We start from the raw sequence: 23,922 nt of genomic DNA on the forward strand, positions 1-23,922 counted from the left end.
ACACTGGCTTGCTCTCCACACTGCAGAGCCCAGGGACCCAGGAGCTCCTCCATCCACAGGGTTGGGTGCCTTGGCATTCCCTGTCTGGTGGTACCAAAGGCCTGGAATGTCCCTGGAGGGTCGTTTGTCCGCAGTCAGGGATGGGAGCCCGGAAACGCTGGCTCTGGTGTCAGTGAAGGAACCGGCAGCAGCAAACGAAAAGATTGATTCCTATGAGAGAGGAGGCCAGATAACCTTCCCCCTGATTCTCCTTTGTTGTCTGGGCTGCTACCCTATTCTTCCCACACCATTTCCTCAAGCAAGGCTTCCCACGCAAATGACAGTAATTTGTGGCAAGTTGACCTAGAAACCAACTGTCATGTGAGGCTGAGACAGGAAGGTTATGTTTGAAGCTAACCTGGGCTATAGTGAGACCCACCAAAAAGAAAAAAGAAAGAAAGAAAAGCCACTTTGAGATGAAGTCTTTGTGTTTTTGAGACAGGGTCTCACGGAGCCCAGACTAATCTCAAACTGGCCAAGGATGATGACCTTGAACTCCTGGTCCTCCTGCTTCTGCCACACCTGGTTTACCCTGGTCATGTTTTAAACCAACATGGGTGTATGTCCCATCTCCAGCTCTTCTTAGCCCTGTAAATCACCTGTGACTCAGTTTCCTTAACTGTTAAATGAAGGTAATGAGGGTGAAGTAATCCAGTGGCAATCTGGATGATTGGCTTCAGGACCCCATAGACACTAATACCAGCAAACACCCAGGCCCTGTACAGAAAATGACGATTTTATCTGTACAGCCATTGCACCACCTCCCTGGGCTCTTCTGACTCACAGTAACTCAGTGCCTAAGGTAGCTGTGTATTGTCAGGAATGACAAGAAAAATGTCTGTAAACGTTAGGTATAGGTGTACTTGGGTTGTTTTTGGTTTTTTTTTTTTCTCTCTCTCTTTGGGGGCCCACCACCCAGCTGCCAGATAAATATATGGAGACTTATTCTTACTTATGAATGCCCGGCCTTAGCTTGGCTTGTTTCTAGCCAGCCTTTCTAATTTAAATTAACCTGTTTCTCTTCTACATTTTGCCTCTGGACTTTCTACCTTTCTTTGTTCTATATGTTGTTCTTCCCTTCTTACTCTTGGCTGGCTGTGTGGCTGAGTGGCTGGCCCCTGGCCCCTTCCTCTCCTTCTCCTTTTCCTGCTCCTCCCCCTTCTCTTCCCTAGATTTCTCTTCCTATTTGTTCTCTCTGCCTGACAGCCCCACCTACCCCTCTCTCCTGCCTGTCCCTTGGCTGTTCAGCTCTTTATTAGACCAATCAGGTGTTTTAGACGGGCAAAGTAACAAAGCTTGACAGAGTTAAACAAATGCAACATGAAAGAATGCAACACATCTTAAACTAATATTCCACGACATATAGATGCATTTTTGTCTAAGTGTTTCAGGTCTGTGTTGGGTTTAATCCATGGGGGCAGAACTCGTGTCTGTGGGGAGCGGACCACCTGCCCACAGGGCTGTTGAGGATTCGATAAGACAACCGAGCTGAGATGCTCAGAGCAGCATCTGACAGTCAGCAGGCCTGTACTTATTTACCAGGCGCCTGCTCTGTGCCATGCACCACAGTATGCACTGAGAATGTGGCAAATCCCTGCTGCTGGCTAGTGAGAGACAAGGCCCCCACCAAGAGCTAGGAAGGAAAACAAGACCAGCAGGGTGGCACACGCTTGTCATCTCAGCACTGGTCGGTGAAGCCGGGGGATCAGGAGTGCGAGGCCAGCCTGGGCTACACAGTGAGACCGTCTCACACACAGACGTAGCGGGGAGAAAAGGCAAGGTGGCTGGTGGGGAGCATCTGGGGTCAGGTGGACAGCTAAGGTCGCCCTGACAGGAAACGAAACGCAGCTCTGGGGATGCCGAATGGGAGAGAGGTCAGAGAAGGGGCAGGAGTGAGTGCAGAGGCCCTGGAGCAGAAAGAGAAAAAACTGGTGTCCCTGGAGAAGAGGGAGGGAGGGACGGGGAGGGGCAGGCCAGATGGAGCAGGGCCGGCAGACTGAGGGGAGCTGATGCTGCTGTGGTAATCCAGATGTAGCTATAACAAAGTACCTGAGGCAGACAACGTCGTGAAGAGGCGAACATGAACAGTTTCTGAATGTCTGTTGCTTTCTTCTTGCTGGGATAAAGCGATTTAAGGGAGAATGGGTTTATTTTGGCTCACATCTCCAGAGCGACAGAGTCTGTCATGGTGGGTAGACATGGCAGCAGGAAGGGGAGGCACAGGGCAGGAGCAGGAGGCTGGCTGGGTACGTGACATTCACACTCAGCAAGCAAGCAGAACCAGAACAAGATGTGGGGCTTGGCTGTAGGCCTAAAGACCCACCCCCCAGTGACTCACTTCCTCCATGGCAACCTTCCCAAATACTACCACCATCTGGGGACCAAGGGTTCAAATGTTTCCCATCTGACCACAGAACTAAGGTTCGAGGTCATGGCTCCAAAGGGACTCAGCCTGGTGACGACTCTAGATCTGTGGTGGACATGGTGGAGTTGGGACAGGCTTGCCCTGACATTTGGCTTGTGCAAAGAGCTCAGATGTCCCATGAGAGCCTTCTTAACTCCTTCCAAGGGCTCACATCATATAACTTGAAGACCTGCCTCTTAAAGTCCTGCCTCCCCAAAGCACTGTCCCACAGTGTGGAGCCCAGCTATGCCTAAATCACATCCAAACTACTTCTGCTGCCAATTGTGCCTGTGCCAGGTAAAGCCAGGATGCAGGAAGCTGCCAAACACCTGGGTCAGCCTGGTCGGACTGTACCGTTAGCCAGGGGCGGTGGGTGTGGCCAGGGGTCCTTTCTTCACAGTCCTTGAGGGTCAACACCCTGGAAAATGCTTCAGGCAGGACCTTAACTCTATTCTTCTCCTCAGAAGAGGTGATCCTCGCGGAGGACGAGACAGACGTGGAGCAGAGGCATCCTTTTGATGGTAACTGCTCTGAGCCCAGCATGAAGGCGGATCCCAGGGGAGTGGGGTTGGCTGGAGCTGGGCGCAGGCGACTGGTTCTAGAAGGTATATAGGCCAGGCCAGGAAGATAGGAGACTGGGCTGTGCAAGGAGGTTTGAGTGGTTGAGGAATGGGCCTCTGGGAGGAATTTCAGAACCTGGAGGCGGGGTGGGGGTGAGGGTGGACAGGGGGTGGTGGTGGCAGGTTCCATTCCTGACTTCTCCTTTCCCCCTTTAACTGTGCCCAGCATTGTTTTCTGTTCCATAAAGTGGACATAATAGGGCTGGTGAGATGGCTCAGTGGATGAAGGCATCTGAATCCAAGCTTTAGTGGCCTGAGTTCCATCCCCAGAAACACACACACACACACACACACACACTCCTAATAATGGGAGGAAGAGTTCCATCTCCTGGCTGGAGGTGCAGACTGGTGACAGGGACTTGCATATAGTCCTGGTTTCACCCTCAGCACTGCCACGACAGCCGAGAGAGAGAGAGAGAGAGAGAGAGAGAGAGAGAGAGAGAGAGAGAGAGAGAGAGAGAGAGAGAGAGAGAGAATAGATGAGTGTCCACCCACTGTCCCTGGCGAATATGGTCCCACTCCAACCAGCCAGATCCCCGCAGCTCAGCTGCTTCCTAGGTTCCGGCCCTACCTGCCAGTGTGTGCAGTTCAGGGGAGGCAGTAGAGGGCAGATGTGGATCCGAGCAGTGTCACAGCTGTATGGAAATGTCCTGCTGTGGTGGGACGTCTGGAGAGATGGCTCTTGTGAAGAGCTCTTGCCACTCTCCCAGAGGACCCAGGTTCCTCTCCCAGCCCCCACATCAAGTGACTCAGGACACCTGTCTCTCCAACTTCAGAGGATCTGACCCCCCTTCTGGCCATCCTCGTGCACTTGGTTTCTTCTTAAATCTTTTCTTAAAAAATGGCTATTTTGTGTAGCAACAAAAACAATTAGGGAAAAAATTTTAAATAGCAAGATGACAAAAAGAAATCAAGAACCCTGGATCTTTTATTTAGGAGTAGAAAGCGATTCCCTTTGGGTGTTCTAAGTCTCTGTTAGAGCGTATATCCGCTGGCGAGCCTTGGCACCGGACAGTTGCCCCAGCCCCAGCCAGTCCAGCACATGTGTGCTAGGTTAAGGATGGACTAAACCTCCTGTCCCAGGACTTCTAGAAAGTGAATCCTGCTCTGAATTTAAAATAGACCAGAGCCAGCATGGTGATGTGCGCCTGTAATCTCAGCACTCCAGAGGCATAAGCAGGTGAATTCTGTGAGTTCCAGGGCAGCCAGGCTACGTAGTGAGACCCTATCTCATAAAAACAGATGGGGCTGGAGGGGTGGCTCGGCAGTTAAGAGCACTGGCTGCTCTTCCAGAGGACCTGGGTTCAATTTCCCAGCATCCACATAGTAGGTCATTATAAACCTGTAACTCCAGTCCTGAGGAATCTGACGCCTTCTTCTGGCCTCTGTGTGCACTGCACACGTGTGCTGCAAGACATACATGCAGACAAAGCCCCCGTGCACATACAATAGTAATGTTACTTCAATAGTAAAAACTGACCAGATTGACAACAGTGTTTCTGAGCCTGGACTTTGCATTAGAGCTGGACAGCACTGGACTCTTGTCTGGACCCCCTGCCTTCCCCAGTGGTGGCTCGCACATGAATACAGTGGGCATGCTGTGGACCAGTGGGCACGGCAGTACACTGTGTCTGCTGCCACCCTGGCATAAAAGGGTAATGCCGTCTTCTCTCGCCATGTTTCCCTTGTTGGAGCTCTGCGGAGAGCTACCCTGAAGAAAAGCAAGACGGACCTGCTCAACCCTGAGGAGGCCGAGGACCAGCTGGCTGACATTGCATCTGTGGGTGAGTGCCACCTCTGCACCCGTCACTGTCCGTCACCCAGGAATGGGAGGCTGAGCTCTAGAGCTGGGCGGCTGGGTGTGCCAGTGTCCTGGAGGTACATTATGATGAAAATAGCAACCCTACCCCTTCTGCTTTGGTTTTTTTGGTTTTGTTTATCATACCTGGCTGGGTCCTGTCTCCTAATATTGTAATGTCTCAACTAAATGAGCCCCATAAATCTCTTTACTGTAGGCATAAGTCCAGACTTGACTCATTTACATCCAGCTCCAGCAGGCTCCTAGTTACCTTGGCTAAGTCCATTACGGCTGGGTGTCCATACTCGGAAATACTCTGCATACCAGGGCGTGGTGATGCACGCCTTTGATGTCAGCACTCGGGAGGCAGAGGAGGCTGGATCTGTGAGTCAGAGGCCAGCCTGGGCTAGATACTGAGCTCCCTGCCAGCTGGACTACACAGTGAGACCCTGTTTCAAAAACAAACATAATGAAACAAAAACCTCTGCATCCAAACTGTTTCAGATTCTGGGCATTTCCAGATTTGGAAATATTTCATATATATATCGTGTCTTAGATGTGGGACCAAAGTCTAAACAGAACATTTATTTATTTCTCATACACAGACACTAAAGGTAACTTTAGACTCCTTTAAAAATGCTTTTGTATGATCAGGTGTGGTGGTGCATTCATTTAATCCCATGATATGGATCTCTGAGTTCCAGGATAACAAGAGTCACATGGTGTGACTTTCTAAAGTATAATAATAATAACAACAATTTTGTGGGCAGGCAAGATGGCTCAGCAGGTAAAGGTACTTGCCGCTAAGCCTGGTGACCTGCGTTAGATACCCAGCGGTGAAGAAAGAACCGACTCCCACACGTGGTCCTCAGACCTCCACCCTCACTGCACATTACACATAGACACACAGTAAAGGAATCACACTGTATTTTGAAACACAATTCTGTACAGGAAATAATGTAGATGTTTCCATTTCTATTTATTGTTTTGTTGTGTATGATGTGTTGGGGAGGTCCCACATGCTCCAGTGCTGTTCTGGAGGTCAGAGGGCAACTCTCTGGAGTCCCGAGTCTTCCCAGCGCTAACACGGACTTTTCCACACATGGTGTTGCATGTAAGGTTGCATTGGTATGTTCAGATTAGAATTAGGTCTGGGGTCACTGGTCGCTGAGTCGGGATGGGTGCTGAGTTCAGCACAAGACAGAGGCAGAATTCCCACCCATGTGAGAGTTGCCACCCAGTGAGAACACACAATAAAAGGAGATTTGGGGCTGGGTCAGCTCAGTCAGTGAAGTGCTCGCCTCAAAAGCACAAACACTTGGGTTCAACCCCAGAACCCACAGCAAACCTGGACGGAGCAGAGCACTTGTAACCCAGCGCTGGTGACAGGCTGGCCAGCCAGTCTAGCCACAGGACTGAGTCCAGGCCAGTGAGAGACTCGACCTCAAAGGAGGTGACAAGGTTCTTAAGGGTGCCACCTCAAGCTGTCCTCCAGCCTCCACACACATGACCACCCACACGGACACAAACATGAACATGCAAACACACACACACAAGCACACACATTAGAGAGATGGCTCAGAGGTTAAGAGCACTGGATGCTCTTCCAGAGGTCCTGAGTTCAATTCCCAGCAACCACATGGTGGCTCACAACCATCTGTAATGAGACCTGGTGCAGGCATACATGCAGCCATAACACAGTATACATAATAAAATTAAAAAGAAAGAACAGAAACAAAGGGAACTATAAGATAGATGGCCAGACAAAGGTGCTCGCTGCCAAGTGTGACCTGAGTGTGACCCTGTGTGGTAGGAAGGAACTCTGACCTTCACACGCACACTGTGGCACACGTGTGGCCTCTTCCAAACAGGAAGTTAATTAATAATGCAATTTTTAAAAATTTAAAACACATACTAGAGAAGAATTATATTCCAAAAGAATAATGGCGCTGTAGAGGTGAAGCCCAGGCTTGGCCCACTCTGACGCGGTAGAGCCTGGTCAAGGAAGGCTTCTCAGAGGAGATGACATTTGATGTGAGAGCTGAAGGCCTGTGTTGAAAAGGAGTCTTCAGCAGTACCACTGGCCGGGACGGTGGCCAGGCTCCACAGGCACTGGGGATGTTAGGGAGAGCATGGAGGGGTCTGTGCATACACACCCACATCACCATCTCTCCTCAGAACTCTCTGGTCCCTGAGGGTGGCTGCACCAGATGACACCGCCTCCTTGCCAGTTCCTCGGATGAGGAACCCTGCTGTGCACATTCACAGTTACTCGGCACACCCGATGGGCGTGCTCCTGGGCATAATTACAGGATCAAAGATATGAATGGCTTCCCAGCTCCCTACACCATTCTCCCCTTGAATAACAGGACGCTCATTCATGAACTTGTCCAAGACACAGATTCTCACTGTTCCCCATCCTGGCTGTTCACATCCCCTTTCCCAGTTAAGGAGTTTTGTCGTGCTGTTTTTAAAGCTTGTTTTCAATTTCCGGCCCAAACACACTTTGTTTGTAATGACTGTTACTTCTGCTTCCATTTGTGGGCACAGCTGGTCATGTCCTTTGAGAAGGTGTTGGTCGAAAATGTGTAGACTGAAGTTTCTCAGTCCCAGTCCTGCTCAGGCAACAGAACTTTTCTTGTGTCCCGAAGCCTCTTGGTCCCAAATAAACACAAAGAGGCTTACTATTAATTACAAACTCCCTGCTCTGCCCTTCCTCTTCCCAGCATTCTCCTAGTCTAGTTGCCCTGCCTATACTTCCTGCCTGGCTACTGGCCAGTCAGTGTTTTACTAAAACCAGAGATAAATCTTTACGGTGTACAAGAGTGTTATCCCACAGCACTAATGTCTGGTTTTGCTTCATGCATTCAGTCAGGTGGCCTTAAGGACTCCTTTCTTTGTTTCTTTCTTTGTTTCTTTCTCTCTCTCTCTCTCTCTCTCTCTCTCTCTCTCTCTCTCTCTCTCTTCTTTCCTTCTTGTTTTTTTTTACACACATGGTCTCACTGTGTAACCCTGACTGTCCTGGACCTCAGAAAGATCTAAATGCCTCTGCCTCTCAGGTTCTGGAATTTAAGGTATGAATCACCATGCCTGGTTCTATATTATTATTATTATTATTATTATTATTATTATTATTATTATTATTAAATTACATTTGTTAGGGAATAGAGAGCTAGTCAGAGAGTTAAGAGCACAGGCTGCTCTTGCAGAGGACCAGGGTTCAATTCCCAGCACCCACATGGCAGCTCACAATCCCCAGTAACTCCAGGGAAATCTGACGCCCTCTTCTGGTCTCCTCAGGTACTCAGTGCGCACTTACACAAAACACTCATACTCATGAAGTAAAAATCAGTCTGGCCAGCACGCCTTTAGTACCGCCCTGGGAGGCAGAGGTGGGAGGGGGCGTAGCTATGCGTTTGAGGCCATTCTGGTCTACCTAGAGTTTCAGGTCAGCCAAAGCTATAAAGTAAGACCTTGTCTCAAAAAAAAATTGTGTATGTGTGTACATGTGTAGGCATACATGTCACCATACATGTGTGGAAGCCAGAAGACAACTTGTGGAAGCAGGTCTGTCTTCCCATCATGTGGGTCCTGGAGATCAACCTCCAGTCATCAGGCCCGATGGGAAGCACCTTGACCTGCTGAGCCCTCTTTCAGGCCCCACTCTGCTGTGTTTGTCTTAATAAGCAAGCATCTTAGTTGATGCTGCTGTGTATGTGGGAGCCCAAGTTGAGACCTTGTGAATTAGAGAGGAGTCCACTCAGTGAATTTCAGGTCTTCATCCTGCGTTCTGACAGACATGAAAAAGTGATTCAACCCCATGCCGACAAGGATGAGGGGGAATGGCACTCTTGGATGCTCGTGGTGGGGCCGTAAATCTGTAATGTTCCTGGTTTACTTATGTCACTTGGCATTAATTAACTATAGATCAGTTCCTTGACCAGTTACTGTTCATGCACCTTTTATTTATTTGCTTGCTTTTGCGGGCTGAGGGCACAGCCCGATGAGTGCCTTGGGAGCCCAGCCTCCCGCTCAGCTCCATCCCTGGCCCCTTCGCCGACTGTCACTTCTTCAGAAGTGACTTGCTGTCTTGCGCAGGAGGCATGATCCCAGTGACTCTGGCAGGATGGCTTCTGTTCGAATAAATAAGAGCAAGGGCTGGAGCGGGGCTCACAGGGGGCGCTTGCTCAGAATGCACAAGGCACCACAAAACCAAACAAATTTAAAAGCCACTGAGGCTGGGAGATAGCTCAGGGTAAAGCCTTGCCTTGCAAGTGTGAGGACCTGAGTTTGAATCTCAGAACCCATGGGAAGCCGGAGTTAGTAGCCTGTGTCTGTAATTCTATAGTGAGGTAGGAGGCGGATGCACTCCCAGAAACTCAAAGGCCAGCTAGCTGGCAGTGAACAACAAAAAGACCCTGTTCAGTGAGCATGGTGGCACACACCTCCAATACCAGCACTGGAGAAGCAGAGGCAGATGGATTTCTGTGAGTTCAAGACCACACTGGTGTACTTAGTGAGTTCCAGGCCAGCCAGGGCTACATAGTGAGACCCTGTCTCAAATAAACGACAAACAAAAGTCCCTCAAACAAGGTGGAAGGTGAGGATGGACACTCACAGTTGTTCTTCATATATGTACCATGTATACATGTATGCTTCATACACACACACACAAAGTTTTTTTTTTAAGAAAAGCAAACGTCTTTCCACCTTCTAAATGGACTCCAAACACAATCTGTGGTCTGATATTCTGTGGCAGGTTCCATCCAGGCAGTAAACCTGCCCAGCCACAAAGGAGGGAAGTCCATGCTAACCCCTGGCTTCCTAGACTACCCAGAAGGCATAGCTGGTATCCCCCAACTCTAAGGAGGAAACTGCGGCTGTGGTTCTTCACTGGCCCGCTGTGCGGCCAACCAGCCGATGAGCGCCCCACAGCAGGCGGGCTTGCTCACCACAGAGAAGCTGGCTGTAGGGCCAGGAAGGGACCTGAGCGAGGCCCTAGGGTACGAAATGTCTGTTACAAAGCAAGTGCCTTCGAGAGCTCCGTTATAAGATGTGGTCAGACTGTGTGGAGCGGTGTATTTTTAAATGGCTGGAGGGCCGGGAAGATGCTCAGTGGCTAACGTCCTGGCTGGAATAGCAAGCCCAAAGGCCTGAGTTTGATCCTCCAAGATCCATGCACAAAGAGTTGGGTGTGCTGGTACATGCTAATAATCGCTGCCTACAGAAGGTGGAGACAGGTGGATCCCTGACTTGTTGGCTAGCCAGTCTAATCTAGTAGACAAGTTCCAAACCTTATCTCAAAAAAAAAAAGTGAATGGTACCATAAGACCTCTGGCCTCCACATGCACACAGACATGTAGGTATGCATACATGTACGGGCACCCACACGAACACATGTACACGCAGTCGTGTGCACGCATGTGCGCACAGATCTGAGAGACTTGTACATGCTCTTGTGAAAGAAAGTATGAGTGTATTGACTTTCTGTGAGTGTGTGCCCACAGTAGCTGAGGTAATCAAGTTGTGAGGAGCAGAGGTTGATTTGGGCACATAGTTGCCGGGTTTCAGTCCACGTCACTCACTGCTGTTCCTTTGCGAGGAGAAGCACTCGCTGCTCTCATTATAGCAACAGGGAGCAGAGAGAGAAAGGTGGCCAAACTCAGGGCAAGAACTCAAGGCAGGAACTGGTGCGTGAGCCGTGGCAGAATGCTGCTTACTGGCTTGAGCCTCTGGCTTGCTCAGCCTGCTTTCTTATCCACCCTAAGACCACCCGCTCAGTGGAGGCACCACCCACTGTGGGCCGGGCCCCTCCCTCCCACACCAGTCTCTTAAGAATATGTTCCCACGGACTTGCCTGCAGGCCGATCTTACGGAAGTATTGTCTCAGTTAAGAGTCCCTCTACCCAGATAGGCCAAGGTTTCTGTCTAGGCCCCATCTCATGAAGTGCCCACCACCTCCCATACGCTAGAGTCCAGAGCATTTAAGATGCAGACCGTAACGGTGATACACACGGTGACTGGCTCAAGGGTGGACATGCTTCAGAACCACCTGCAGAGGCTGCAGATGGCACAGCCGAGCACGCTCGCTGCCCTTGTGAGACCGGGTCCATTCCCAGCACGCGCACAGGGCAGCTCACAACAGCCTGTAACTCGGGGGTCTCTGACACCCTCTGCTGGCCTGCGTGGATGGGCGCACACACACAAACTGTAGTAAATAATAATAAAAAAATCCAGTTATGCGACCCACCGTAATTGTCTTCAGTTTGTGTCTACTTGTACAAAACGTAATTATTTTTATAAAAATAATTAATTTTAAAAGGTGGGAGCCGTGACTCGGTGTTCACCTACTGTGTGTGCCTACTGTGTGCTAGGCCCAGAGTTCCATTCTTGGCACTGTCAAAAGAGTAAAGAAAATAGAGCATGAGAGGAAAGGGAAGCCTCTGCAGGGAGAGGTCTCCAGTCAGTTATTACATTTGGGGCCTGGAGAGATGCTCAATGGTGTAATGTACCCGAGTTCAGTCCCACGCCCACACAGGTAGCTCATGGCCACCAGTAACTCTAACCCTCTTCTGGCCTCATGAGCATCTGTATACACATGACACACACACACACACACACACACACACACACACACACACACACACACCACGTGAAAATAAATACTTAAAAACAATTATTACATTCCCTTTAGATTTTTTTTTTAAGTGTGGTGTATGTGGTGTGTGTATCATGTGTGCAGGTATGTGCACCCTGCCTGCATGTAGAGGCCAGAGGGGGATACCGGGTCCTGTCCCATCACTGACTTGTTCATGTCTGTGTGGAGGCCGGCGGTCAGCCTGAGGCGGCATCCTCAGGAACCCTGCCCCCTCCTTTGAGGTCAGGTCTCTCGCTGGCCTGGAGATGAGCGATTAGGCCAGACTGGCTGGCCTGCGAGTCTCCTGGCACCAGCGGCAGGTGCTCTGCTCTGCCTGGCTTTGATGTGGGCTCTGGGGTTGAACTCAGTAGCTCTTTGTGATTTTGGAACAAGCGCTTACCGACTGAGCCGTCCCTTCGTCCCAAATCGCTGTTTAAGGTGTGTTCTCCTTGAGTGGTAACTTTCACCTGGTGGGAAGTCTGCCTCTGTCTGGTCCCCAACTCTGTGCCTGACAAGAGCAGGGCCCATGAACAGTTAGTTCCCCAGTGACCCTCAACTGAGTGCTGCTAATCTGAGCATCTGTCATGCACCACGCTCCAAACAGCCACACCATGCTGCAGGTGGGAAGTCCGCGTTGATCCCTTGGGAACCAGCATCCTGTCACCCTCGTCCTGGAGGCCGTTGGAGCATTAGCTCCCACAGGGGACTTGCAGCGTAGAACTCTGCTCCATCGCGTCCTCTCACGTGACCGAGGGCATCCTGAGTCTCACTTTCTTCATACTTTCCCCTGGCAGGGTCTCCCTTCGCCAGAGCCAGCATTAAAAGTGCCAAGCTGGAGAACTCAACTTTTTTTCACAAAAAGGAGAGAAGGATGCGTTTCTACATCCGCCGCATGGTCAAAACTCAGGCCTTCTACTGGACCGTGCTCAGTCTGGTAGCCCTCAACACGCTGTGCGTCGCCATCGTCCACTACAACCAGCCCGAGTGGCTCTCGGACTTCCTCTGTGAGTGCTGCTCTCATCCACTCCTCCCTGCTGGCCTCTGCTCCTGCTCTGGCCCTTCCCCAGCCCGCCCTGCTGGGGCCCTCTCTGCACAGCTGCTACCACAGTGGAGCTGCACTAGACTGGTGCTAGGAGACCTGAGGCATCCGAGCAAAGACAAAAGGGTCCTGCCAGTTACCATCCTGCCCCTCTGCCGTCCTGTAGACAGTGACCGGTCTGCCCCTCTGCTGTCCTGTAGACAGTGACCACTCTGCCCCTCTGCCTTCCTAGAGACAGTGACCACTCTGCCCCTCTGCCTTCCTAGAGACAGTGACCACTGCTGCCCCTCTGCCGTCCTGTAGACAGTGACCACCGCCGCCCCTCTGCCGTCCTGTAGACAGTGACCGCTCTGTCCCTCTGCGGTCCTGTAGACAGTGACCACCGCCGCCCCTCTGCCGTCCTGTAGACAGTGACCACCGCCGCCCCTCTGCCGTCCTGTAGACAGTGACCGCTCTGCCCCTCTGCCGTCCTGTAGACAGTGACCGCTCTGCTCCTCTGCCGTCCTGTAGACAGTGACCGCTCTGTCCCTCTGCTCTCTCCCTCTTCTTTGAAGTGTTAGAATTTGCTCACAGAAGACAGGGGCTCTGCCACTGAGCCACGCCCACAGCCCCACACTGGGGGATTCTAGGCCCCTGCCTCCCACCCCATCTTTGTTCAATCTCCTCTCTTCCTATTCCTCTTGCCTCCCATCTGTCTGGGATGGGACCTTTATAACAAATGGGAACAGTTCCTCAGGGGATACCAGGACCCTCAAGGTTATGTCCTCTGAACTCTACCCATTTCAAGATTTGCCTAAACTGAGCATGGGCACTGGCAGGTGGGAGCCCCCAGGACTGGAAAGACTCTAAGGATAATCAGCAGAGAGAGTGTGAGGCTGACGGGTATGGGTGGCCTGGCTCTCCCCTGCAGGCCCCTTGAGAACTACTAAATCTTTTGTGCCTGCTGGCTGCCTCCTCCTGGAGCTATTAGCTTTCTGACCGTTTGCTGCCCTTGTTCAAAAGAAGCCTAGGGCAGCTATAAGGGATGGCCATGCCTCTGACCTAGAAAGGCCTCAATTCTAGTCCAGGGGAGTGTTTGCTTGAACCTTTGTGGTCCCCAGGCCTGCTGTCTGACCCCACAGGACACCCCAAGGGGACTGTCCTTTCTCTGTGCCTGACCTGCTTCCAAGTTGCATACTTGCATCTGGTCCCTCCGGAGCCCTGTAATGAGGGCTCTTCTCGTTACGACCTCTTCCTGCAGACTATTTTTACTCGCCTACTTTCCTCCACTAATCATCTTGCCGTCTGTCCTGGTTAAGGAGACAGGGGATTAGAACTTCCTGCCTGGAGGCTTTATTGTCTGTAGACATTTTTTAGTTAGCCCCATTTTCCAGTTAATGAAAAAAGAGACAGAAAGGTGAAGGAGCTTTTCCCAGGTCACACAGCTTGTAAGGGATGAAGCCAGGATTATGGATGCAGGCAGTTGTGTTCCTAAGTCTAAACTGTGTTTGGTGATGGAGTCCTACCCCCTAGGCAGATCCGACTTTCGTCCATTGATCAGAGGTCTTCAATCCTAAGGCATTCTGTAACAAAGAGTGAAGCAATGTGATTGTAAGGTGTAGCTCAGTTTCAGAGAAATCCAGACCAGAGCAAGTGAGCACCTTGGAATCGATGAAATGTGCGTCTGGTCTCAGGATCTCTCTGTACCTGGTAGAGGGTGGGTTCTCCTGGACCCTGCAATGCTCTGGTGTTGTGTGTTACTAGCTCCCATGTTCCCATGGTAACTAGGGAGCCAGCATCTCAGAGATGTCTGTCCTCACAGAGCTGGCCCTGCTGGGCCTCAGAGGGACCAGATGTCATAGGCAGATCTGCTTCCCTAGCTGCTCTGTCCCAGACACTCAGGGGTTTCTCCCCAAAACAAGAAGCTTCAGAGAATCCTACAAATCAAGGGAAGTTGTGGCAAGGAATGGCAAAGAGGGGTTTGGGGTAACCCGTTCAAAGCAGCTCTTCAAAGCAGGGCCTGGCTAGGGTTCAGTCAATCCACGCTGTAACAAAACAGCTGAGGCTGGTGAGTTAATATCCACAGACAATTCCTTTCTTGAATTCCTGGAGCATTCTACACATGTATGGCTATACCCGAATCACAGTCACCTACTAGATGTAATAAGCCACACAGGGATGCATCAGTCAACACAAAACTAGGCCCGTAGCAATGTCCTTCACTCAGCTCTCCTCATCAATCCAGGGTGAAACTGAGAAACCGAGGCCCGTGGGAAGGAATCCTCGTATAGCTATCATTGACCATGATACACAGAGTATCATCTCTACCTCCCTGCCTGCCTGGGAGACACAGGAGAAAACGCAGAGGCAGGAGGTTTTCCCCGTGGCCTAATCCACACCTCTTCCTCTTCCTTCCAGACTATGCAGAATTCATTTTCTTAGGACTCTTTATGTCCGAAATGTTTATAAAAATGTATGGGCTCGGGACGCGGCCTTACTTCCACTCTTCCTTCAACTGCTTTGACTGTGGGGTGAGTACTGCGAGTTCTCAGGCTCTTCCGGGTTGACTGTGGGGTGAGTACTGCGAGTCCTCGGGCTCTTCCGGGCTCTTCCTGACGGCAATGGCTGATACCTGGGGACTTCACATTAGAGCGGAGGGAGCCGGACGTGGGTCACGCCTTCAGTCCTAGACCTGGGTCTGAGACAGAACTGTGAGTCAGGGCTAGCCTGGGCTGCCTAGTGAGACTCTGAAACAAAGTAAAGGTGGAAGCAGAAGGAGGCCGACGTCACCTCTGGACGTGAGGTGAGTGGAGGAGGAGAGAGGCACCGAGGACACAGCTGCTGTCACCCGGCAGGGACAGTTCAGGCTGACTTGGGAGAGTTCCGGTGGAGAGCCAGCAGCTGTGCCGTGGCCATGGCAACGGTGGAACGCATTTCCGTCTTAAAAACTCAAGGCAGCTAGGGGGTGGCGCACACCTTCAATCCCAGCACTGGGGAGGCAGAGGCAGGCGGATCTCTGTGAGTTCGAGGCCAGCCTCGTCTACAGAGCAAGATCCAGGACAGGCACTAAAACTACAGAGAGAAACCCTGTCTCAAAAAAATAAAAAATAAAGGTTACAAATCACCTAATTCCATTTCTATGAAGAGGCCAAGGAGGCAGATCCAAAGATTGTCAGAGACCATCAGCACTGGGACTCTGGAGGGGAAGGGAGGGTGGGGCATCTCTGAGGCTGCAGGCTGACCTGGAGTTGTGCTGCAGACAGCATGGGCTTGTGGATGCCTCTGAGCTGTGCACCCAGAGGGCTGATTTTGTAGTGTGTGAGTTTCGTGTGTGTGTGTGTGTGTGTGTGTGTGTGTGTGTGTGTGTGTGTGTGTGTGTGAAACAGTGTTTCTCTCTGTAGCCCAGGCTGGCCTCCAACTCCCAGTGATCCTCCTGCCTCAGCCTCCCAAGTGCTGGGATAGCAAGCATCTAGGTAGATGTGAGCTTTTACTAAATAAAAACGTAAGAGGTGAAAGATGAGCTTTGGGCCCACCATCTGGTAGTCACTCTAACAGAATACCCAGGCGTGGTGGCACACGCCTTTAATCCCAGCACTTGGAGGCCGAGGTAGATGGATCTGAGTTGGAAGCCAGCCTGGTCTACAGAATGAGCTTCAAGACAGCCAGGGCTGTTAACACAGAGAAACCCTGTCTCAAAACCAAACCTGACAGAAACAACCTAAGGGAGGGGGGATTTTGACCCCAGTGACAGCCGACCTCCAGCCAGGCCCCACCTCGTAACAGCTTCACAGCCTTCCAGTAAGCCTAACCCGAGTCAGTGGAGACCTGCCTGATAGACAGATAGATGTTCCCTGCGGGGTGGACCTGGTTCAGGCCCTGCGAATGGGTGGGAGTCCTGAGGCCAGCCGTAACCTTGAGACTGGGGTCTCTGTTGTAGGTCATCATTGGGAGCATCTTTGAAGTCATCTGGGCCGTCATAAAACCTGGCACATCTTTTGGAATCAGCGTGTTACGAGCTCTCAGGTTATTGCGTATTTTCAAAGTCACAAAGTAAGTCTTGAGGTTTCTTAGCGCTCTGATGAGGGGATGAGGAGGGCACCCTGCCCAGCGTGCGTATTCCTGGTCTGATCCCCACCTTGGCTTCTGTCGGCAGGTACTGGGCATCTCTCAGAAACCTGGTTGTCTCTCTTCTCAACTCCATGAAGTCCATCATAAGTCTGTTGTTCCTCCTCTTCCTGTTCATCGTTGTCTTTGCCCTCTTGGGGATGCAGCTCTTTGGTGGCCAGTAAGTACTGCCTGATGTCTTAGACATCTCACCGGGACTCCTACTCAGCTTCCATGGCATGCCCACCACAACCCGGCCCCTTCAAGCTGACCTCCATCCTGTGACTTGCCCTCAGGACACGAATCTATCTAGGGCAGTGGGCTTCTGGGTACCAAATACAGTATCTTTCTGGGGAACAGAGAGACTCTAGATGTTACCATGGGAACCAGAAGCTGAACTGAGCCTTCAGAGCAGGAGGGCTAACATCCAATGTCCTTGCTGTCCACAGGTTTAATTTTGATGAGGGGACTCCTCCCACCAACTTCGACACTTTCCCAGCAGCAATAATGACTGTGTTTCAGGTATGAACTTCCTCAGCCCTGATGCAGGCCCCTAACACAGGACGAGGGCTGCCCAGGAGCATCCCTGAATTCCTTTATTTCTTCCCTTTTCCCGCTGTTTTGATATGCTTGTTTTTATTGTTGCTGGAGATGTAGCTCAATATTAGAGCATTTATTTAACACATATGAAGCCCTGCATTCCAGTCCAAGCACATGCACGCACGCACACATGCACACGCAGGAGAGAGGATAGCTTGTCACTTGTACATCCCAAGAGAGTATAGGATGCCCTACAGGACCACATAGGAAAGCATCAGGGCCAGTTGGGTACCAAAGAGCCTTGTTTGTGGTTCTCATGAGGAGCACATAAAGCGGAACATCTGCCCCCTGCTGTCGTGACTGGAGGAGGACTCTGACAGAGCTGTCAGGGTAAACTGTTCTATGTCAGAGCAATGGCCAAATTCTTCCCGATCTCTAGGAATTGGCTTCCCCTGGGCAAAACCCTCCCTCCCGAGTCTGCAGGGCTCCAGCTACTTCAGTATCAGAACACAGCCAGTAAAGCTGGCTGGGCATGATGCACGCTGGACTGTCAGCCCAGCACTTGAGGATTGTAGGCGTTGGTCATCTTCAGTGCATCATGAGCTTGGGGTCAGCCTGGGCTACATAAAACACTGTTGAAAAAAGAGAGGGCGGAGGGCGGGGGAGAAGGGTGGAAAGGAAGGAGAGCCCAGGGCAGTGGCACACACCTGTCATTACCGTACTTCAGAGGCTGAGACTGGAAGAGCTCCAGTTCAAAGCCAGGCTGTGAGACCCCGCCCAAAACAAACAGGGAAAGGCCTGATTAATACATCTACCTATCTTGGAAGCAAGGCTCTCCACATTTTCCGGGATTAAGGAGGCTTTTGTCCTCTTGGGGCACCTGCATTGAGGCTTGGGGACTGGCTGATCAGAGATTCCCTAGAGTTATTCAAATTCATTTTTTTTCTTTGGGAGAGAAAGGATATAGAAAATGTGGCCTCCACCCTTCCTTTTCTTAAAGAGGCTGCAGGGTGGACTTGAGAGAGGACAGCTATGAAGCAACATCCTGAGCCAGAGAATGGATGATTGGCAGGGCCAGGCTCCAAGGGGGATGCAGTTCCCAGGGACAGAGGGCATTGTTTTCAGACACTGCTGATGGTCGCACCTAGTTGGGTGGGCAAATGACATTGGCATCTGGTAGCAAGAGGCCAGGGATGTTTAGCAGGGGCAGGGCACAGGTTGGTCCTCCCAGAAGTTGACCTACCCCCCTGACCAACAATGTTCTAGGAACATTCTAGAATTTTTCCTATTTCCTTCATCCTCAGGAGACTATGGATAGAAGGAAGGAAACTGGAGTGTTTTTTTTTTTTTTCTTTCTTTCTTTCTTTTTAAGAGACACAGGGCTGGGTCTGGTGATGTGTTTGGGAAGCAGAAGAAGGTGGATCTCTGTCAGTTTGAGGCCAGCCTGGTCTATATAGTGAGATCTCCTGATTGGGGGGGGGAGTTCCATGGACCAATGAGACGCCTCAGTGGGCAAAGGTGTTTATTGCCAAGCCTGACGAATTGGGTTTGATCTCTGGGACTCACAGTGGAAGGAGAGAACTGACATGTTATCTTCTGGCCTGCACACTAGTACGTGTGTCAGTGTGCACACACGTGTACACACACTCTAAATAAATACACAAATGTCATTTAAGTTTGAAGACAGCCTAGGTCATATAGAGAGACTCTCAAGGAAGAAGAGAGAGAAGGAGGGAGGGAGGGAGGGAGGGACGGAGGGAGGAAGGGAGGGGGAGAAGGGAGGGAGGGAAGAGAGAAAAGAAAGAAGAAAAAATGAGCAGTTAATAGCATGTACTGCTCAGAGGGCCTGAGTTCAGTTCCCAGCACCCATGTTGGTGGTTCACAACCACCTGTAAGTCCAACTCCAAGGGATCTGACGCCCCCTTCTGGCCTCTGAGGACATCTGCACTCATGTTCAAACCCACATGCACACGCACACACACACACACACACACACACACACACACACACACACATAATTAAAAATAAAATGTCTTTTAAAAATAGAGAGGGGCCAGGCAGTGGTGGCGCACGCCTTTAATCCCAGCACTTGGGAGGCAGAGGCAGGCAGATCTCTGTGAGTTCGAGGCCAGCCTGGTCTACAGAGTGAGTTTCAGGAAAGGCGCAAAGCTACACAGAGAAACCCTGTCTCGAAAAACCAAAAAAATAATTAATTAATTAATCAATCAATTAATTAATTAAAATAAAAATCGAAACAAAAACAGAGAGAGAAAACTTTTTAAAGGCTATGGGATGATTATCTATCTGGGCGGGGACTGTGCCACAGCAGATGCTGGCGCCGTGTGCATGGCCCTGGGCTCAGCACCACAAACACAGCAGTACATAAGATGGCAGCACCACTTCCCCCGCCCTCTGCTCTGCGTGGGCGCTCCCCCACTGCCCCACTGCCCCCCTCTGCTCTGTGTGGCAGTTCCTCCACTTCCCCCCCCCTCTGCTCTGTGGCAGTTCCTCCACTCCCCCCCCCCACTGCCCTCTGCTCTGTGGCAGTTCCTCCACTTCCCTCCCCGGCCTCTAATCGGCTGGTCCATCCTCTAGGTCAACTTTTTCAGCCCCTCTGAGTGAGATTGTGGTGCGTCTGTCTTCCTGTGCTGAACTTTCATGAACTCACATCACACAATCTTTTAAAGCATTTGAGCCCTGCTCAGATGTCTTTCTGGAGCCAGGCATGGTAGCCCACAACTGTCATCCCAGCACTGGGGGGTGGAAGCAGGAGGGTCAGGTGTTCAAAGCCATCCTTAGTTATTTGGGGAATGTGAGGGCAGCTAGCTACAAAGCCCTGCCTTCAGACACACACACACACACACACACACACACACGCACGCACGCACGCACGCGCATGCACACACATGCACGCACGCACGCACGCGCACATGCCTGGTATCCCCTCCGCCTCCTCCATGCTCATCAGTGGGACTGCCACCTCCTGCTCCAGCTGTTCACTCCCAGTGTGTGACCTGACTGCACACTGTCACAGGAGCAGTCCTGGGTGAGTAAACACCTTAGCTCCCTGGCCTCACAAGGCTGAACCCCAGCTGTCCACAGTGGAATCTTGCTCCATAAATTACCCCTTTTTTGTGACAGGGTCTCATGTAGCCCAGGCTAGCCTTGTGCTAGCTATATAGCTAAGGCTGCCTTTGAACTCCTCATACATGCTAGGCAAGTGCCCTGTCATTGAACTACAACACCCCAGCCCGCCCGCCCGCCCCCGCCCGCCCACCCGCCTCCCTCCCCCCCCCCTCTCTCTCCTTCCCCCTCTCCCTCTCTTTCTTCTTATACTAGCAGGAACCCCACATCACATAGGCTCCACCCTCATGACCCCATGTCACCCTGGTTACTTCTCACAGGTCCAATAACCATGCCAAATGACAAGCTAGGTAAGGATTCTGCCACTGAGCTACATCCCCAGGACCCCTGCCATTTACAATTTGTTTGTTTGTTTGTTTGTTTGTTTGAGACAGCATCTTGCTAAATTGCCAAATACCAACTCCCTGGGAGCTGAGCTGATGCCCTGACCCCTTCAGCCCTGAGCAAACATTTTGTTACATCAGAGAAGACAGGATCACAGCAAGCCAAGAGACACCCAAGTCCCCCATTCCCCACAGCCGAGCTGAGAAGCCCGTTACAGGCACCGAGACGGGAGCTGACGTGGGGTCAATGAAGACCTAGGCTGGGGTTGGGCTGAGGATCGTGGCCTCAGCTGTGGCTCCAGTGAGCTGAGAGAGGTTGGCTGTGTGTTTGTCCCTGTCTTTCAGATCCTGACGGGCGAGGACTGGAATGAGGTCATGTATGATGGGATCAAGTCTCAGGGGGGCGTGCAGGGCGGCATGGTGTTCTCCATCTACTTCATCGTCCTCACCCTCTTCGGGAACTGTATCCTCTATGGAGACCGGGGACAGACTGGGTGTGGGTGGAGGAGGAGGGACCCAGATGCCCAGGCTCCGGGTGGTACTTCGTCGCTGCTTTCCCTGACTCGACACACAGACACCCTGCTGAATGTGTTCTTGGCCATCGCAGTGGACAATCTGGCCAATGCCCAGGAGCTCACCAAGGTGGAGGGCACAGTAACCACCTGCTCATGGCAGATCATGACAGCGGGGGGTTGGTGGGGTGTGGGGGCGGGGTCAGGGCTCTTGGGGGGGATGGGAGCACTGGGCGCCCCTTCTGGAGCCATGCCATCCCTGAACAAGCCAGTTTACAGCCCAGAAGGGGAAGGGGATGTCAGGGTGGCTCCTGAGGACAGATAGCCAGCTGCATGCAAGGGCCTGAGGAATACGGAGTTCCAGGGTAACGGGCACACGACCAACCAAAGGTGGGGGCGAGGACTGACTTGATAGAGCTGCAGGTAGAGCCAGACCTCTGGAAACCCAGCACCACAGCAAGGCTCAGATGCAGTGACCGGGAATATACTTCCCACTCCGCCCTCCCTCTGGCTTCCATATGGAGCCTACCAGGGGGCAGTTGATAGGAGGCCAAGAGACAGGATGCACACAGGTCAGGTGCCTGGGGGGACAGAGAATGGGTCTGAGGGCATATTTAACACCTGTGACCATGTGCTGAGGACCTGGCCAGGTGAAATGCCCTTGGGTGGCCTTCCAAGGGACAGCAGTAAAGAACTGTGGTGCTTTGGGTGCCAGGCACTACTCTAGTCTTCCTTTGAGGGCCAGAAAGGCAAAGTCCCTTGTCCAAGCTGTATGACAGCTACAGCACTGCATAAAGCATCATGCAGCGAGCATGGTGGCACATGTCTGTGAACACAGAGCTGATGCAGGAGGATTGCAAGTTTAAGACCAGGCTATAGTACATAGCAAGAGCCTGTCTTCCTTCCCAAAAAACAAGTATATATATTCCACAGGTGGGAAAACAGGTCAGGGAGGATAGATGCGTGTCCCATACACCAGGAACTGGGAGAGTAAAGACAGAGCCCTGCAAAGGGGAGAGGCGAGGACAGGGGGCAGGAAGAATTTGGAAGTGGGAAGAAAAGCCACCTGGGTGAGATGAGGCCCAGGTTTCACTCATACTCGATGACAGTGAATAATCTAGGGATATCACGTGCCCCTCAAGGCAGCCTAGGTATCATCAGGTCCCCCATCAGTCAGTCAGAAATCCTGCTTTCAACAATACATCTCTCGCCCCCTGGTGGGCAAAGCCCACGAACAGCGCTGGTTGCCAGGTTATGCACTGTACAGAGGGAAACTGGACAGGGTGATGAGGCTGTGTGCCCAGGGATGGGTGCCATCTGCCTGGGAGAAGAAACCGCAGAGGCATCTTTGCGGTCATGGATGGCACCACAAAATTTTAAAAATACACAATGCTTGCAGACAGGGTCTTGCTGCCAGCCTGGAGCGCCCCAGCTTCAGCTCCACAGCCTCATCCCCAGTGCCTTAGAACTCAAGACACTGGGGCTGCCGGGGTAGGAGCTGCCAACTCTCCATCTGTTGGCCCTGGTAGGAGGGAGGGAGGATTTCCCGGCCCCACCTCCGGCAGGGAAAAGCGGAAGTCTCCCCAGACACAAAGCCAAGAGTTCAGCCACCATGAAGCTGGCTGGCATGTGTCACCATAGGCCGATCTAGCCATGAGTGCATCCAAGAGGCTGGCATGGGAAGACAGGCCAGCTACTCCAGAGGGAAGTGGCCATTCCCCTGCAGACCCCAGTCTTCCCCTTCGTCCACTGGACACGCGTTGCACACAGTTGTAACCCTCCAGCAAGGGAAGACACTTTGAGCCCCACTTTACACTTACCGCCCCTCATCCAGTAACCACACATCGGGAACCTACAGGAAGCACAGCCCTGGCCTAGAAGCCGAGGACATAACCGTGAATGAAGCAAAGACCCTGGCCTGTTGGAGCAGGAATTCAGGCTGTAGAGACAGGCCAGAAATCAGACACATTTGTAAAACCGGTTTATCAGATGGTTCTGAGGAGAAAAGTGCAGTGGGGTGAGTCATGGAGTCTTCGGCGTTGAGATGTTGAAGAAGGGACAGAGAAGTTAAGAGACCTGCTGAAGGTCACACAGCAGTAAGTGGAAAGGCTGGGATTTGAACCCAGGCTGGCTGAATCTGCAACTTGTGGTTTTCTCCACTGCACATGAGATATAGGAGATACTTAAACCTGAGTGTGCTACGTACCCTCCCAGGCGCTTGCTGAAAATGCAGATTCCAGGAGGCAGCACTGGGCTGCAGGTGCCGCCTGGGACCTGGGAACCTGCATTTTCAGTGGCACTGAGGCGGATGTTCCGAGGACCTGGTTCTAAACTATGCTAGGCACGGTGCCAGGAGAGGGGACGCCCTGCCTCCTTGTCACTGACATATTTTAAGGTGGGGGTTACTCCTGGCCCCAGAAGAATTCAGAAGGTAGGGGCAGCCATCCTGCAAACCCGCCCCAGGGCTCCTCTTATTGGTGGGTTTGTTTTTTCTGTTTCTTCCTTGTTTTCTCTGTGTCTTTCCATTAATGGGGTTTTTTTTTTCTTTCTCTTTTTTTTCCCCTTGAGATAGGGCCTCACTTCATAGCCCTGGATGTTCTAGAACTCACTCTGTAGACCAGGCTGGCCTTGAACTCAGAGATCTACTAGCCACTGCCTCATAAGTGTTGGGATTAAAGGCGTGCGCCAGCACACCGGGCCTTTGATGGTTCTTCCGAGTCCCCAGCCATCTAGGCCATGGCCTGACACATAGAGCCCCCACCCCGGCCCCACTTCCCGCAGAC

General features: G+C 51.7%; 1 protein-coding gene across 1 annotated transcript in view; it reads left to right on the plus strand.

Moving 5' to 3' along the window:
• Window positions 1-23,922, plus strand: part of Cacna1a (calcium voltage-gated channel subunit alpha1 A) — a 295,083-nt gene that overhangs the window by 193,648 nt on the left and 77,513 nt on the right. Inside the window, exons 11-19 of the mRNA XM_037206465.1 lie at window positions 2,908-2,964; window positions 4,758-4,847; window positions 12,293-12,502; window positions 14,935-15,047; window positions 16,454-16,566; window positions 16,670-16,801; window positions 17,070-17,142; window positions 20,973-21,090; window positions 21,202-21,269. Of these exons, the coding sequence (XP_037062360.1) occupies window positions 2,908-2,964; window positions 4,758-4,847; window positions 12,293-12,502; window positions 14,935-15,047; window positions 16,454-16,566; window positions 16,670-16,801; window positions 17,070-17,142; window positions 20,973-21,090; window positions 21,202-21,269 (974 nt within the window). The remainder of the gene's footprint in view (window positions 1-2,907; window positions 2,965-4,757; window positions 4,848-12,292; window positions 12,503-14,934; window positions 15,048-16,453; window positions 16,567-16,669; window positions 16,802-17,069; window positions 17,143-20,972; window positions 21,091-21,201; window positions 21,270-23,922) is intronic.

Source organism: Peromyscus leucopus, chromosome 5 (assembly GCF_004664715.2).
Source record: "Peromyscus leucopus breed LL Stock chromosome 5, UCI_PerLeu_2.1, whole genome shotgun sequence".
Lineage (NCBI taxonomy): Eukaryota > Metazoa > Chordata > Mammalia > Rodentia > Cricetidae > Peromyscus > Peromyscus leucopus.